Source organism: Saccostrea cucullata, unplaced genomic scaffold (genome assembly GCF_032062105.1).
Source record: "Saccostrea cucullata isolate Sc308-1 unplaced genomic scaffold, CSIRO_AGI_Scuc_v1 ctg4190, whole genome shotgun sequence".
Taxonomy (NCBI): Eukaryota; Metazoa; Mollusca; class Bivalvia; order Ostreida; family Ostreidae; genus Saccostrea; species Saccostrea cuccullata.
This window is the reverse complement of record NW_026920770.1, coordinates 126,454-141,795: the sequence shown is the minus strand read 5'-3', so window position 1 is coordinate 141,795 and position 15,342 is coordinate 126,454. Positions and strand designations below refer to the sequence as shown.

Here is a 15,342-nt window from a genome sequence, read left to right as displayed (position 1 = left end):
CTTTACTCTGTTTATTTCTTCATGTTTTCTCTTCCCCATGGCACCTGATCCCACCTCTGATGTTTTGGAGGTCTGTGTTCACTCCACTCCTATTTTTTTAATGTTTAATGGACTTTTGAGCCTTGAATACCGTTTGTTTTATCCACATATTTCATTTCATTATATTACTTTACCGACCACTGTGAATCTCTGGACCTCTGTATCATACCCGGTAATGGTAATTGCACAACAAGGTTTTAATATTAGGCCTAAAATAAAAATAAGTTTGTTTGCATTGTCTCCACATATCAATTTTTTTATATTTGTAATTTTATTTTTTTTTTCAATTTTTCAGAATATTGAACTGTTTCATTTTCAAATTTTGACTTTTGTTTTTATCAATCAGTGGTTTATAATAAGAGTTAAGCTTATTCAGGTCTATGAAAACATCTTTTATAATTTGTTATTCAACAAAAATTAGATTTTTTTTTTTTCAAAAAAAGAAAAAAGAATGCCTTACCCAGTAAATTTATAGTAACTGCAAACAAAGAATTTTTTAAGCTATTATTTTTGGTGCCTTGTTATCAGTTTTCTATTCTGAAACAAAAATGACTATATATATATTATCTCAATAAAACACTCGTAGTACTATTTCTGGTTCATGGGCTTTTTATTGGCCACATCCTTACACTAAGTGAACAAATGATTGCAGAAGATTTATGAAGTATGTTTAATTTCCAACGTTTGAAAGTAAGATGAAGATCAAGGAAATGAAATGATAAAGTGTATGCTATTTTAAATACTTTTTATATTTTTTCACTTTAAATTCATTTAAAATTTTAAGTGATCTTAATGATGTTATTTATTTAAAAATCTTTTTTAAAAAATCGTTTTTCTGGATGCTGACTCTCCGGACCAACTTGCTAAAATTGTGCAGATTCAAAACTTTTTTTTGTTTTTTTATTCCTGATTTTTTTCATGTCATCAACACTTGTATTAAAACTTTCTGGAAATTTTTTTTCCAAACCTACCTACTGATCCCAATTTTTTACCCTGAGTTTGTAATCCCTGTTGAGATTCTGCTAGGCTAGATATTTGGACTGACGCCGACGCAGAATCCCTGGATGACTACTAATAATTCATGTCTGGAGATTAAGTCCCCACTTCGGTCGACTATAGCAAGAATTATTCACCTTGATCACACTGCCGTTCGCTTCAATTAAGTCATTTAGTTGTTTATTTGACTCTCTGTCACTATTATTTCTACATAGCTTACTGTTTAGGCATGTAAATCCCAACATAAAAATATTCACTGAAATCTCAGTTCAAAATATGGCTCCCGTCACGAAATTGTTTACCTATAGTCTGTTTTTACCCTATGTGATGTTCAATAGTCACATTATACTTGGTTCAGAATCACATACGGTAAAAACAGACTATAGGAACTCTTTTATTCGAGGAGGTAAACAATTTCGTCATATTTTTGAGATTTCAGTGAATATTTTTATGTTGGGATTTACATGCCTAAACGGTAAGCTATGTAGTAATAATAGTGACAGAGAGTCAAATAAACAGCTAAATGACTTAATTGAAGCGAACGGCAGTGTGATCAAGGTGAATAATTCTTGCTATAGTCGACCGAAGTGGGGACTTAATCTCCAGACATGAATTATTAGTAGTCGTCCAGGGATTCTGCAACGGCGTCAGTCCAAATATCTAGCCTAGCAGAATCTCAACAGGGATTACCTGAGTTTGATGAAGACAAACATTACCTGTATTTAAAGATGGCCTTTATAATTTACTTATTTTAATGGGTGAATATCCAAAGGGATGGAATTTAAATGTGAAGGAGGCATAGATTCACCTCATTGAAGTTTGGAGAGGTGGGGGAAGCTTATGTGTAATACCCTTAGGGTGAAGATTTTTAAGCAAATGCATCTAAATTGATCCTATATCATGTATATTGATTAGTGATTCATGGAAGATGCATCAATATGTTTCACAGTGTACCAGCATTGTCCTGCAATGCGTAGATTTCTTCTCTTATTGTTTTTAAACATCTTATAATAAATTTGAGGAGGATAAAATTAGCAGCAAAAAATAAGTATTCTGAGAGTAAAAATTTTATCATTGCAGGACTCCAATATCAGACAGCGAAGACATGAGTTAATGCAGCATTCATTCTTTCATTTGGAGGTTTGGCTCAAGGAAGGAAAAGATCTGGTAGTCCGAGATAGTAGTGGTACGTGTTTATCTCGCAGATTTTATAAAAAGATCTGATAGTCCAAGATAGTAGTGGTACATGTTTATCTCGCAGATTTTATAAAAAGAGCTGGTAGTCTGAGATAGTAGTGGTACATGTTTATCTCGCAGATTTTATAAAAAGAGCTGGTAGTCTGAGATAGTAGTGATACGTGTTTATCTCGCAGATTTTATAAAAAGATCTGGTAGTCCAAGATAGTAGTGGTGCCTGTTTATCTCGCAGATTTTATAAAAAGATCTGATAGTCCAAGATAGTAGTGATACATGTTTATCTCGCAGATTTTATAAAAAGATCTGATAGTCCAAGATAGTAGTGGTGCATGTTTATCTCGCAGATTTTATATTAAAAAGATCTGGTAGTCCAAGATAGTAGTGGTACATGTTTATCTCGCAGATTTTATAAAAAGATCTGATAGTACAAGATAGTAGTGGTATGTGTTTATCTCGCAGATTTTATAAAACAAATGATAGGTACCCAGAGTTCTTGAAATCTTTCGGTCCTGTCGGCAAAACCGATTGAAACAACCAAGGACCGATTACTTTCCGTTCTGTGTCAGTCCAAATGACCGGACGGTGTTGACAGAGAACTTGCGAAAATCCGACTAAATTTCGTACAAATTCCCTATTATCGATCGATCGTTATCTTTCAAACTCTTTTTCTGCATGTTGTAATGGCTTCTTGATTAATACAAGTGCAAATTTAGAGACAATGTTCTATCGTTAAAATGATAAATGTCCTACGGACCCGGTTTAATAATAGAATTTGTTCCTTATATTCACTATGTCACAAAATAAACACCGGCAATGACTCGAACTCAGTACATTTACTACGAAGATTCCAGAGAGTTCCGAATGCAAACATGGCGTGTAAGAAGCGAGAAAAAAACGTTAAGAAAATTAGTTGAATTATCGTCTTTATTTGGATCATAATTTAGGTTTAAGGACATACGCGACCTAAATAATAGGTTTGTTGTAATTAATTTTGAAGTTATTTCCAGTGCATATCCTTTCCTATACTTCAAATTCGTTTCGGAGCAATTCTATAACTATTTGCTACATTGCGAGTATAACTGTTATGAGCTACTGACTTGTTCCGAGACACAGAATATTCTAACTTGCGCCAAACTATTGGTTAACTGTTAAAACAAGTTTCTTGACGGTGCTAGGGTAAGAAGTATGCAGTGTTCATATAGACGCTGTGTTTATTGATAATAAAATTTAAATACAATTTTTTTTTCATGTTTTTATTGAATTTATTTTGGACTGATAGAATTCTGTCTGGACTGACAAACTTCACATGGCAGTCGGTCCAAATGACTGACAGCGAAAAAAAGATTTCAAGAACTCTGGGTACCTGTCCTAAATAAAATGAATTTTATCTGACAGGGTATCTTTGTACAATACAGTCAAACCTTGTTTCCTCAAACTTGAAGGGACAAGGAAAAACTTTGAGGTAACTGAGGATTCAAGATATCAAGGGTAAAAATACTTGAGGAAAAAAGTATATAGTGGGGACATCAAAATGACTACCACATATCCATTGTATTCCATGTTTGAGATACTGAATTTGAACTGTATTTCTGTGTAGCAGTCAGAAAGGGCTAAATTGTTTAGATTATTCAAGGTCGGGTGAACTTTGACATGCATGTAGCAGTGTCACAAGTTCAAGTTAATCCCTGAAGTCCGGGTTGATATGTTTAGAAACATTTAAGGAATGACTCTAATTCTTGGCCAGATTATCGAGTATAATATGGTTTGGGTCAGTTTACGCTTTATAATCCGCGAAGCGGATTATAAAAGCGGATTATAAAAAAGCGTAAACTGACCCAAACCATATTATACTCGATAATCTCGCCAAGAATTAGAGTCATTACTTATAATTTAATTTTAAAATAATTAAACAACTGGGGATGTAAAATTGTGTTGTTTTTATTAACCGTAGTAACGGAAGTGATGGGAAGCAAGGGGAGGTAAAATCTGATACATAGATCTAGCAGCCATGATGCTTGTTTACATGAGGTAAGATCGAGCAACTGTTTGAAGTTAAAGGTACATTCATTAAATCCTGAATTTTTCATGAATCCGAAGGACTGGAAATGAGGGGATTGATGGATACAGATGATTCAGCTGGTTGTCAAGGGGGTGTGTCCCCATACCAAACCAGATTATACAAAATGTTATGCGTTCCTTTTTGGAAATCAACCAATGAGAGACAAGAATACAAACAGAATTAAATTATAGTAGAATAGAAAATACAGCAAAAACTGTCCAATCTGACACCTGAATAATCTGATACACTGTGAATTCTGATGTTCCCATTTTACATGATTGTACAATTTTTCATCTTTTTGACACTGTGCAATTCGACACCCTGTCTATTTTGACAAAAAAATTGTCTCTGAATTGACAGGAGAAAAAGCTTGACAAGGTTATGAGATTCTGTTTTGAATTGAGTGGGAACAAATTTTTCTGCAAAATATAATTTAGAATTTCATTAGAAGTAATTGAAAAGAATGTTACAATATATGATTCTGCTACTAGGTGATAATCATTGAAATAATGTCTTTTTCATTAATATATTGAATTTTAAAATTTTTTAAAAAAGATTCCCTCATTAAAATACTAAGAGTGTAATCACAAGAGATGAAGTGGTCACAATTGCTTTAAGAGGGTTTTAAGCCCAGGGTCTTGAAATCGGAAACTGTAAACAAAGTATGCATGGCTATTCTGTATTGCTTTACAAGCTGTTCTGCTGTTGTTTCTTATATATATATATATATATATATATATATATATATATATATATATATATATATCTTCGTATTTTGTTTTTTAGGTACCAGTGATCCATATGTGAAGTTCAAAATAGGTAGCAAACATTATTATAAAAGTAGAACTGTGTTCAAAAACTTGAATCCAAAATGGGATGAAAAGTTTACGATTCCTATTGAAGATGTGTTTAAACCAGTGTGTGTGAAATGTTACGATTACGATCGAGGAGTGTCCGACGATCGCATGGGATCTGCAGAATTAGACCTCTCAACGCTTGAATTAAATACGTAAGTAACGTCTTCTTTTTTTGTGTAAAGCTGTAGATTTTTAAAATCATAAGTTGAGACTTACAAAATTATAAGGAGCTAGGTCAAAAACTTTGTCCTAAATGCTTTGTCATTGAGACAGAAATTAAGCCATATTTTGTCTGTGGATCTTTCTGTCAGAATGTCGCTCTATAAATGATATTTGTTATTGAGAAATATTAACGATAAACTCCATATTCAAGGAATTATTTAATGTCTGTTAGCAAAGTATTTTGCATATTATGGCTGTTTTGGGAGTGAATGTGACTGCATAATGAAAAAGGATGTCATGGTTTCTGACAAGCATATTGGAACAAGTTGATAAACAGAGGATAATGAAATAACAAATAGTGACTTTTCTAGAGAATTGGATATCTTGTTTGAGAGGAAGGGGGAATATTTTGTGACTGTTCAATGTCAGAAATGAATTGCAAACATTATCAATGGCTTCGGAAATAAGTTTTGAGGGAAATACCTCTCGAAATTCTGGGAAAAAATTACGATGATGAATATTTCATCTGAGGGACCAGAGATGCTGGCGAGATAAAAATATTCATGACAGTGTCGTATCCATAAGATGTAGAGGGACTGTGTAGATTGACTATAGATTTACAAAATAAATTAATTGTAATATGGTGACCGTATTAGTGGAAATTTTAGCGAGATGCAAATTAAGTGATTGGTTCTTAAAAATGGTATTTAATTTTTTGCGAGAAAAATTAGTGATATTTAAAATCATCACACAAGAAGCTATTGCAAATAAAATGCGATTTAACCCTCACTAATAATGCCAATATTAAATCCTTGCGAAAAATTCTGCTATAGCCAGGCAAGTTTGTATGAAATGTGTGTATTATGTAGAAGTTTGTATGGCCATATAAATGATTTCGTGTATATCACGATTATGTATTTTATATGAAAAGTCATAATTTTTCTGAAAAAAAAAATATGCTAGAAAAGCAAAATTTTACTTTCTTGAAATTTTTATGTATACTATATAAAATCAATTATATTTGGACGATAAGATGCCGTTCTTTTCACTTTTTACAGCATTTTTTATACTTTCTGTAATTGTAATTTGAAAGATTGAACACATAAATGAATAATTTCTGGACTTTATAGTATGTACCTAAAAACCGGTATTTAGGTCTCCGTATCACGATACGTATCACACAACAAAAAATCGCGATAAACCGATATACCCATTAAATCGCACATCCCCTAATGATTTCAATCATTACCTGTACATGTAATTAAAATATTGATTCTCAAAGGAAAAATGGAATTAATTGATTTTATTACACATATGGCTGCATTTAATCAAAACAATAGAAAGATTACTGTTTTCAGAAATGAAAAGATTTTACAGCTCAAAATTCTCTTTGTATAATATGGTCTTCTTTTAAAATTGTTCAAGGGAATATAACAATGTTTTTGATCACACATCTATCAAATCTATAATAGTCAATCTTTCCATAAGTAGAATGAAGAGAATGCCCAGTAATTAAATGAAAATTTAAAACATGTAACATCCTGTTCTTGTATCAAGTTATTTTCCTTAAATTGAAGGGAGGAAAAAGTCAATTTATAAACAGCAGATTGATAGACTCTCCATATGTTCTATCTATTTCCATAGTTTAAATATTATTACATTGTTTTTACAGTCCCACAGAACTGAAGCTAGAGCTGAAAGAAAAGAAAGATGAGGGATATATGGGATACATTCTGTTACAGTGTACCCTAATACCCAAGTCCAGTGAAGAAAAGGAGGTAGGTTAAAGCAGTACAAGGATAGAGAGGTTCTACTGTAAAATTACAAATTACTGATTCTTTTTTCCGATTTTTTTTTTGATTTTGCGACTAAAAATGAAAACACACTCGCATTTTCACGACTGAGAAAATTTGGGCTGGAAACGTCAATTTTTAAGATATTTCATTTGTAAAGATTCTCTTTCAAGAAAATGTTTGAAGACATGTGTTTAAATACACTTTACAACGCATCGGATGGACTTAGATCACGTAATGTTATGGCAGCATGATGTACAAAGTTTGATAGAACCAAAGACGTGTATAAATAATGTTCCTGATAGGGCATTTGGTTTTCTAAGATCAGACCTTGTTATTGAAGCATTTGGTCAATTGCTTGCATATCACAATGAATCATGCTAATAAAGAGTCATTTATAATGACTGTGTAATGGGTTAGGTACGTAGTAGTAAGTAAACATGACAAACAGCAGGCAAAGTCCTGTCTCAACAGCTGTCAAGCTTGTACTTACATTTGATAAATTTTTATTTCTGTAATCAGATTACCTGTGTTCTTCTGTACAACCATAAGGGTACATGTATTAAATAAAAATATTTCATTCAACCTAGCAAATTTTAATAGTCACAGTAATAAGTAATGTTTTATTATAATAAAGACATAATTCATATCCTTATTCAAATTATCAAGTTTTATTCACAAAATGTATTATTTTATGGTGAGTGAAATATTTGATTATGGCGACCAGAAATTCTGAAATGGCAACAAAAAAAATTTTTAGGTCGCCATTTTGCGACCTAAGAGCAAGTGTGACTTGGAGCACTGGGGGTGGGGGTGGGGGGGGGGGGTAGTTTCATGGTTTGAGGAAAAGTTACTTGTTTGTGTGGATTTGGTTTTGTGGTTGAAGAGATGTGCCATTATAAAGTCTTTATCGATTTGATTGTTAGCAAAACATAATTCATTTTATTTAAAAAGTTCATTATTTCAAAACAACAGGAAATGAATATCATATATGTTTGAAATAACCCATTCTAATGTAGACAAAAATTAAACATGTACTGGTACTATTGTTAGAAATTTCCTGAAGGAAATTTTTTGTAGATCTTTTCAAACAAACAAAAAAAAATCAACAAAAAAGTCATTTCACAGTAATTTGCAGGCAGGAAAAACAAAAAAATGGTCAAATTTTGGGTCACCCTTCATTGATTTCAGAGGAGAGTGCCAGATCCAATATGGATGTAAAGCAACTCATTGAATGGATTCATTCATTTTTCTGCTGGTGAAAGAAAGATGGTCTTAATTGAGTTCAATGTCTTAGTCTTAGATTAGATATGTCTGTGACATATACTAGGAGATTGGTTGGGAGTGATTTAGTTCAGAAATGGAGGTCTCTGCCTTGTTCATTAATTACGAGATACAGTTCATTGTACTGTGAAATCACTTATTTTGATGGGGGTGGGAGGGGTGGGGGTGGGGTGAATTTTCGTTGTTTTCGAGGTAAAGAGAGACCCACAAATCTGTGACCACCATGAAATGTAAACTTTCATTTGCATTACTACTAAACATTTTCCAACCACGAAATCAAATGCCCCACAAACCAAATGAATATTTTTTTCTTTAATCCTCAAAAATTTGACCCCACAAAAATATGTGATTTTACAGTATACAGTTTTAAATTAGTCGTTTATTCAGATGAGATTATAAATATTGGGTAGTCTTTCGGTTTAACTGAAAAGGAGAAAATTTGACTGGCCAGAAGGCATCTGACCCCCTTTATGTTAAAAAAAAATCTTAGAGAGTTCTTTTTTTAGGGAAATGGTTGATTTTTGACATTTGAAATCTGACTTTTTGAGCTCTTGGGCTTGGTTAAAATGTTTTCATTTCATCACTAAAAAAAAATGAAATTTACCAGAACTCCAGTTCAGTAAACATTAAGCTACAATTCACAGACAATAAATGCAATTTTGATGCCACAGGGAATAGTTTGAAAGTTTTCAGGAATTTGTCCAGCCAGCACGTAGTAAACTATTCATTTGCTTTTTGTTATCATTTCCTGCATTGCCATGGCATCAAAGCTAGTGATCTATTGTCACTTTTTAGGGTTTTGTAATTAAAATCTTGCGTTCCTGATTCAGACATTTACATAAAGATTCAATAAACAGGAAAAAAACCTGAAATGAGAAAGAGAGATTGCTTAATTCAGATACATAGTGACAAGATCCAGCCTTCCAGGGATATGTGGTCGATAAAACCTGATCAGATAGCTCTTAGGTCAGCTTTGTTTTTTCACAAGGGATGTCTTGATGTTTCAAAGTAAACTGTTTTACATTCCTAGCAAATTGAAGTCTGAGGGGTATACTGTAAACATACTACATTTTGCTGTGAATCCTTTTTAGTGCCTTTGGCAGAAAGCAATTTCTGCTAATTCAGACATAATAATGCTGAATGTCTTGCACAAATATGCATATGTGCTAAATCAAATCTTCACCAGCCTAACTTGTTCAAAAATCATTTAATGTCAAATATGGTACAGGCTTAACCCCCATCCCCGCAATCACGCATTTTAACGCATTACCGTTGCCCCGCAATCAAAACGCATATACCTTTGCCCCGCAATCACGCACTTTAACGCAAATTTCGTTTTTGACGTTTTTTTGCTCTGATTACGCGTAAAGTTTTGATGGTGTGATAATAAATGATTAGAAAATAAATTTTATTATTCCATACTTATATATTTCGCAAATAGTATTATTTTTCCTCAATTTAATATGTCCACAACCCCCACTCCCTCACCATTCACTGGTGTGGTGATGTGGAATGGAAGTCACTCACTCTTGTGTGAGATAAGACATTTAATCGTTACATGTAAGTGTTTGATAAACACATGCTACACAGCAATAAAAAAAATACACATACACAAATAAAAAGGAACAGAATAAAGGAACGACAATATCATGTTGAAAAAGAGGTTGATTTAAATTTGAATGATTTCATTATCAAGTCAGCGTTTCCGATATTGTTAAATAAAGTGTTGCACTTACTCGATCGTGTGTCTTGATTTCTAAAAATATACGTATGTACATGTATACATAAAATAAGGTATTCGGTTTTACTCGGATATTTTTTTAAAAGGCAGAACAAACAAGAAGTCTGTGAGCCAATGTTCACCAATAATGACCCATGCACTCTGATGTGAATTTACACACGTTCAGTTAAAGTGCAAATAAATATGAAATTAACAAGTAAATTACTATATGACATGTCTCAAAAAAGATTGTGCTAAAATTTTAAGAATCTCTTAGTTGCTTAGAAAAATATAAAAATTTGTTCCAGTATGCACTGATAGGAAGTTGACATCGGATTTGATCAAAAACGAAAATGTATTTCTTTTGTAATAATGCTGCGTATTGCTGAGCACTGCTACCAAAAACTTTGTTACGGACAGATACACAGCTAGAAAGACGGAAAAACACACACATTTTTTAAAATTCAATGATTATTTTATCAGATATATACACAAGATATAAAATCATAAGTATGTTTCACAGTGTTACTTTTTTTTAACTTTCGTTGGCATCAATTTTTGTGGAATCTGCTCCGTAATTGTAATGTAACTCAAATTTGTCAATGTACATTGAAATTTGACGACAAGGAAATCCTTGAAACTTGGTGGTCAACGGAAATTGATGAAACGACAATATACTCTGAAGGTTCATGTATGTCAACACTGCATACCCTAAAAATAATAAGTTTTGAAAAATCTTAATTGGCCTAAACAGAGCGGAATTGGTCTGATTGGATTTTTCTACCAGCTAAATTTTTTTATGTTATACACAAAAAATACTTTTGGTATCCACATGTGTATCAGTTAACTAGATTTTATAATATTACGGGACGGTATTTTGTAGTTTGTTGCAACAATGGCCATCGGTTTAATTAAAGCCTTTGCCTACAACCAGTTGTAATCAAACACAGCCATATCGATAATCGCACATGTAATATCATCCGCACACATGATCTTTCAAATTTAACATCCATGTTTTTTAGAATTTACAGCTTCTGCCGAGAATTGACAAAAATATCTAATTTATTTAAACCTAATGGATTTAAAACGATGTTCAGTGAAAACAAATAATTAAAGCCAAACAAGAAATAAGGGTAGAAGACAGCCGAAGGTGAGAAAACCCTTGTCAGGTATATATTGCCCCAAGTGCTTGGTCACGATAATTACTGTATAATCACTGCCACAGGTGATAACGGTCATTTAGAGTCGTAGTAAACCCTAATTACTGTATGTACAAGTGCAATGAGCATTTTACGTTTTAAAAGAGATTGTTTAATGCATAATGAGTAAGCTTAGAAATATTCAAAAATATACATACTTGAATTCGAGTAACCGATATATACCGATTTTAGCATATTTTTCGATACTGCGGACGTCATCAAAAAGTAACAAAGGTAATGCTATTATTACGTCACAGACGTTAAGGGTTAATGTCATGAAACTTTACCATAGTAAAAATCTTATCCAGTCTCCTTGTTCATTTCCGTCAATCCCTCCACATCCCTATTATGTATATATACTTTATTTACAATATAAGATGTGCTTGTGTTTTGTGTTTTACAGTTTTTACTTAGTAATGAGATTTCACAAGATGTGAGTAAATGGTGAAAATGTTTTAAAGAACTTAGTAAAGAGAGAACCTTGATATTTAACAAGAGTTTAGTTTTGACACTAACAGCCCTTCATACTTACAATATTTTTCATATAGTTAGATACATCTCATGAGAGCACAAGTTGTCATTAATATTTTTCCTATTTCTAAACACATTCTGGAGTTATAATCATGATAATTGGTAAAAAATTGTATATATTTAATTATATTAATGTTTTATTCTTTTGATATGTTTGAGAGATACACAAAAATATGCATATATATATTTAGACTATATCTTTTAAATTTTTTGTAAACTGTATGATTCTTTTCAATGAATTAAATAAATCTTTCTAAGTTTCAATATTAAATGTTGATGATTAAGGGGAAAATAGATCCAAACATAGAATTCAAGTTATAATTAAAGGTTTAGAATTAAAAAAAAAAGAAGGAAAGAAACAGAGAAATTCGATCAGTATAGAATGAAAGAAGAAAGAATATATTGAACATGTTAACCGATATCATTCATATTTATATTCTATAATTTCCAGACAATCATAGTTTTCTCTGGAGAAGATCATTTAAATCATCTCAGCAAACAGTGATAATGATTTTTTTGCTAGACATCATATTATTATTTCGACAGCAATTTCATCAGTTTAAAGGATCAACGTTACGCAAATCACCCGGCACTCTCGAATCTCAGGCACGGAAACTGAAGATGCAGATCTGGAGTGGAATCGTGAATATCGTTTTAGTGGAGGGACACAATCTCATGGCCATGGACGACAACGGTTTGAGTGACCCCTACGTCAAGTTCAGGCTGGGTCAGGAGAAATACAAGAGTAAAGTATGTCCTTTTTCATTGGTGGTTTTTTTATATTTTGGTTAGCCAATCAAATGCTTTTGCACTTTAACGTTCACCAATAATGTAAAAAAAGGAATGGTATTTGACAATAAAATGAATTTTTTGGATGATTTTATGATCAGAAAATTTGGCTTAATTTCAAGGATCTATAAAATTCTTTTAAGCATCCCAGCTAGTGCAATATTTCAAAATTTGTTCACCCTTTAAACGATCAGAAGTCTAAATTTCCTTTATGAAATAAAATTACTTCACTTTGTTATTCATGTAATTTAAAATGAAATTACTTTTTCTTTACTTGATCAGTTTTGTTTCTATTTAGATTCAATATGAATTATTTCTCATTTTAGCACAAATTAAAGACCCTGAACCCGAGGTGGTTAGAACAGTTCAGTCTGCGAATCTTCGACGACCAGAGTAAGACTTTGGAGATCAGTGTGTACGATCACGACCTACGATCTGATGATTTTATGGGCAGGTTTGTATTTATTTCTCTCCTGATTCAAACGTTTCTGCACCTGGGCAATTTTTCTGTTAATTAATTCTAGAGACTAAATCAATGAAATAATAAATTAGAAAGGTGGGGATGGTTCACCTGTTAAAAAAAGAGTTTTATATGACATATGTGATTTGATCAACAGCACCACAATCTAAATGAATCCTTTTCATTCAGAAGAGTTGCTTTCTGTTTTGTAAATTCATTTAAGAAAAAATTCTTTAACTCTTTTGCTGATAAAATTTTTTAGGAGTTAGCGTGAAAAATAGTGATGTATTGTTGTGTTTAATTAAACTTTCTGAAATAATGACTACTATTTTGTCTAGACCAAATAATGGAAATGAAGACTGTTTAATGGATTCTTTGTAGTGACAAGAAAAGCCATCCTGTCTAATTTATCAGGATTCTATCTCCTAATTATAAATGACGCCTTCTCTTTTCTTCTTCTTCAGAGCAACAATTGATCTGTCTGAAATAGAGAAAGAAAAGACGCACACAATCGTTAAGGAGCTGGAAGATGGAGCGGGCACGATCAAACTTTTATTGACCATCAGCGGGACACAGGGTGCGGAAACGATCACCGATCTCGTCAATTACACGACCAACACGAAAGAGAGGGACGATTTGTACCGGAGTTATGTGAGTGACGTAATAATGCATATAATTTCCCTTTACTGCACACTCTGCAATCATATCAAACCATGCAGAAGCAAGAAACTTAATAGTGATTGATTTTTCTGTTTAAGAAAATAACACTATTCAGCAAATGAAACGGAAGAATTGCATCTGAAATTTTAAAAAAAGTGATTTCAATAAATCTTTGACTGTTACAGGAAGTTATAGTCAGAGTTCTAAAAAAAAAAATAAGAAGATTTTAATTGACCTGGATGCTAGAGTTTTAAGCCAGCGCTAGATCTAATAGTCTTAAAGTAGTAGTTGTCCAATATTTGAATGCCAATAATTTTTAAAAGACTACAAACATATTTGGTATATAATGATATCATGAGTTTGGCAAGAAAGCAATGTTTTATTGATTGCTTCTAACAAAATTGTTTTTATTGATAAATAGATTTTTTTTTTGTTTTTGGTTTGCATGAAAACCTCAAGTGTTTGTTAAACTGTCAGGAAATGTTCTGTAAAACATAAGTATTTTTTGAAATGATAATTGAAATGATATTGATGTAACACCCCCCTCCCCAAAAAAAGGTTGGAGAACAAATTTGTTTTCCATTAACAGAAAAATTATGCTTTATAAATTTTTGGAAATTTCCTTTATCCAAACCAGTAATTTGCAACTTGACTTACTTCACTCTTTATGCCAATAAAATTCAATCATTACTCTGCTTTTGTGTTGATTCTGTGATTAACATTGTATCACTGTTGTTTCAGGGAATCTTCAACTCCTCTAAGAACCTGAAGGATATTGGGTGGCTACAAGTGAAAGGTAAATATCAGAAAATATCACCTCTGTCCTGTTGTCTTGCTATAAGTGAAGCCAGTCGATGGATTGGTTATTATTCTTGATATCTATAATGCATTCAATATTTGCAGACAGAAAATCTATCCATTAATTAAATTGGATATTCTCCTTTTCTAGTGTTTATTTTTTATATGAAAATGTATTAACCAAATTGATTTTGGTTTCTATGAAAATTTGTCTAGAGTGACAGTTTCACTGAAAAAAATATATTAATACAATCGTGTTTTTAAACCTAATTCATCCGTAAAACATGTTTAATTAACTGGTTTACAGGGTACCTCTTGAAAAAACATGAATATTGTGATATATGCTAAACAAATAATTGTCAGAAAATGTTTCAGAAAACTTAATGATATTTGTGTTTTTGGTTTCAGTGATCAAGGCTCAGGGTCTAATGGCAGCTGATATCGGGGGTAAGAGTGACCCATTCTGTGTCCTAGAGCTGGTCAATGCTCGTCTTCAGACCCAGACAGAATACAAGACCCTCAACCCAGAGTGGAACAAGGTCTTCACATTGTAAGAGCTGATGAAAAGATTTAGAATCATTATATAAGCCTTAAATCTGTACAATAGTGAGTAGTGTTCCTTATAATCAAATTTTTAATCAGATTTTTGCAAAGTGCTCCATAGTTTAATGGGATAATTTTGATTTCGAGGTCTCACTGAAATACGATTTGTGGTAAATGTTTTTTTTTCTGCAATTAATACTCATATTTCAGGGAGGTTATTTTTTATTGTGTAACACATTGTAGACCAATCGAAAT

The 15,342-nt window shown here is 32.3% G+C and overlaps 1 protein-coding gene across 8 annotated transcripts in view; it reads left to right on the top strand.

Moving 5' to 3' along the window:
* Positions 1 to 15,342, top strand: part of LOC134257342 (multiple C2 and transmembrane domain-containing protein 1-like) — a 53,023-nt gene that overhangs the window by 27,101 nt on the left and 10,580 nt on the right. For 6 of the 8 annotated variants that reach the window (XM_062739990.1, XM_062739985.1, XM_062739995.1 and 3 more), the window contains 9 exons: positions 2,116 to 2,221; positions 5,078 to 5,300; positions 6,983 to 7,088; positions 11,710 to 11,739; positions 12,384 to 12,587; positions 12,953 to 13,080; positions 13,551 to 13,737; positions 14,488 to 14,542; positions 14,953 to 15,094. In XM_062739990.1, coding sequence (XP_062595974.1) covers positions 2,116 to 2,221; positions 5,078 to 5,300; positions 6,983 to 7,088; positions 11,710 to 11,739; positions 12,384 to 12,587; positions 12,953 to 13,080; positions 13,551 to 13,737; positions 14,488 to 14,542; positions 14,953 to 15,094 — 1,181 coding nt within the window. The remainder of the gene's footprint in view (positions 1 to 2,115; positions 2,222 to 5,077; positions 5,301 to 6,982; positions 7,089 to 11,709; positions 11,740 to 12,383; positions 12,588 to 12,952; positions 13,081 to 13,550; positions 13,738 to 14,487; positions 14,543 to 14,952; positions 15,095 to 15,342) is intronic. The other 2 variants (XM_062739979.1, XM_062740008.1) reach the window with 1 other exon arrangement.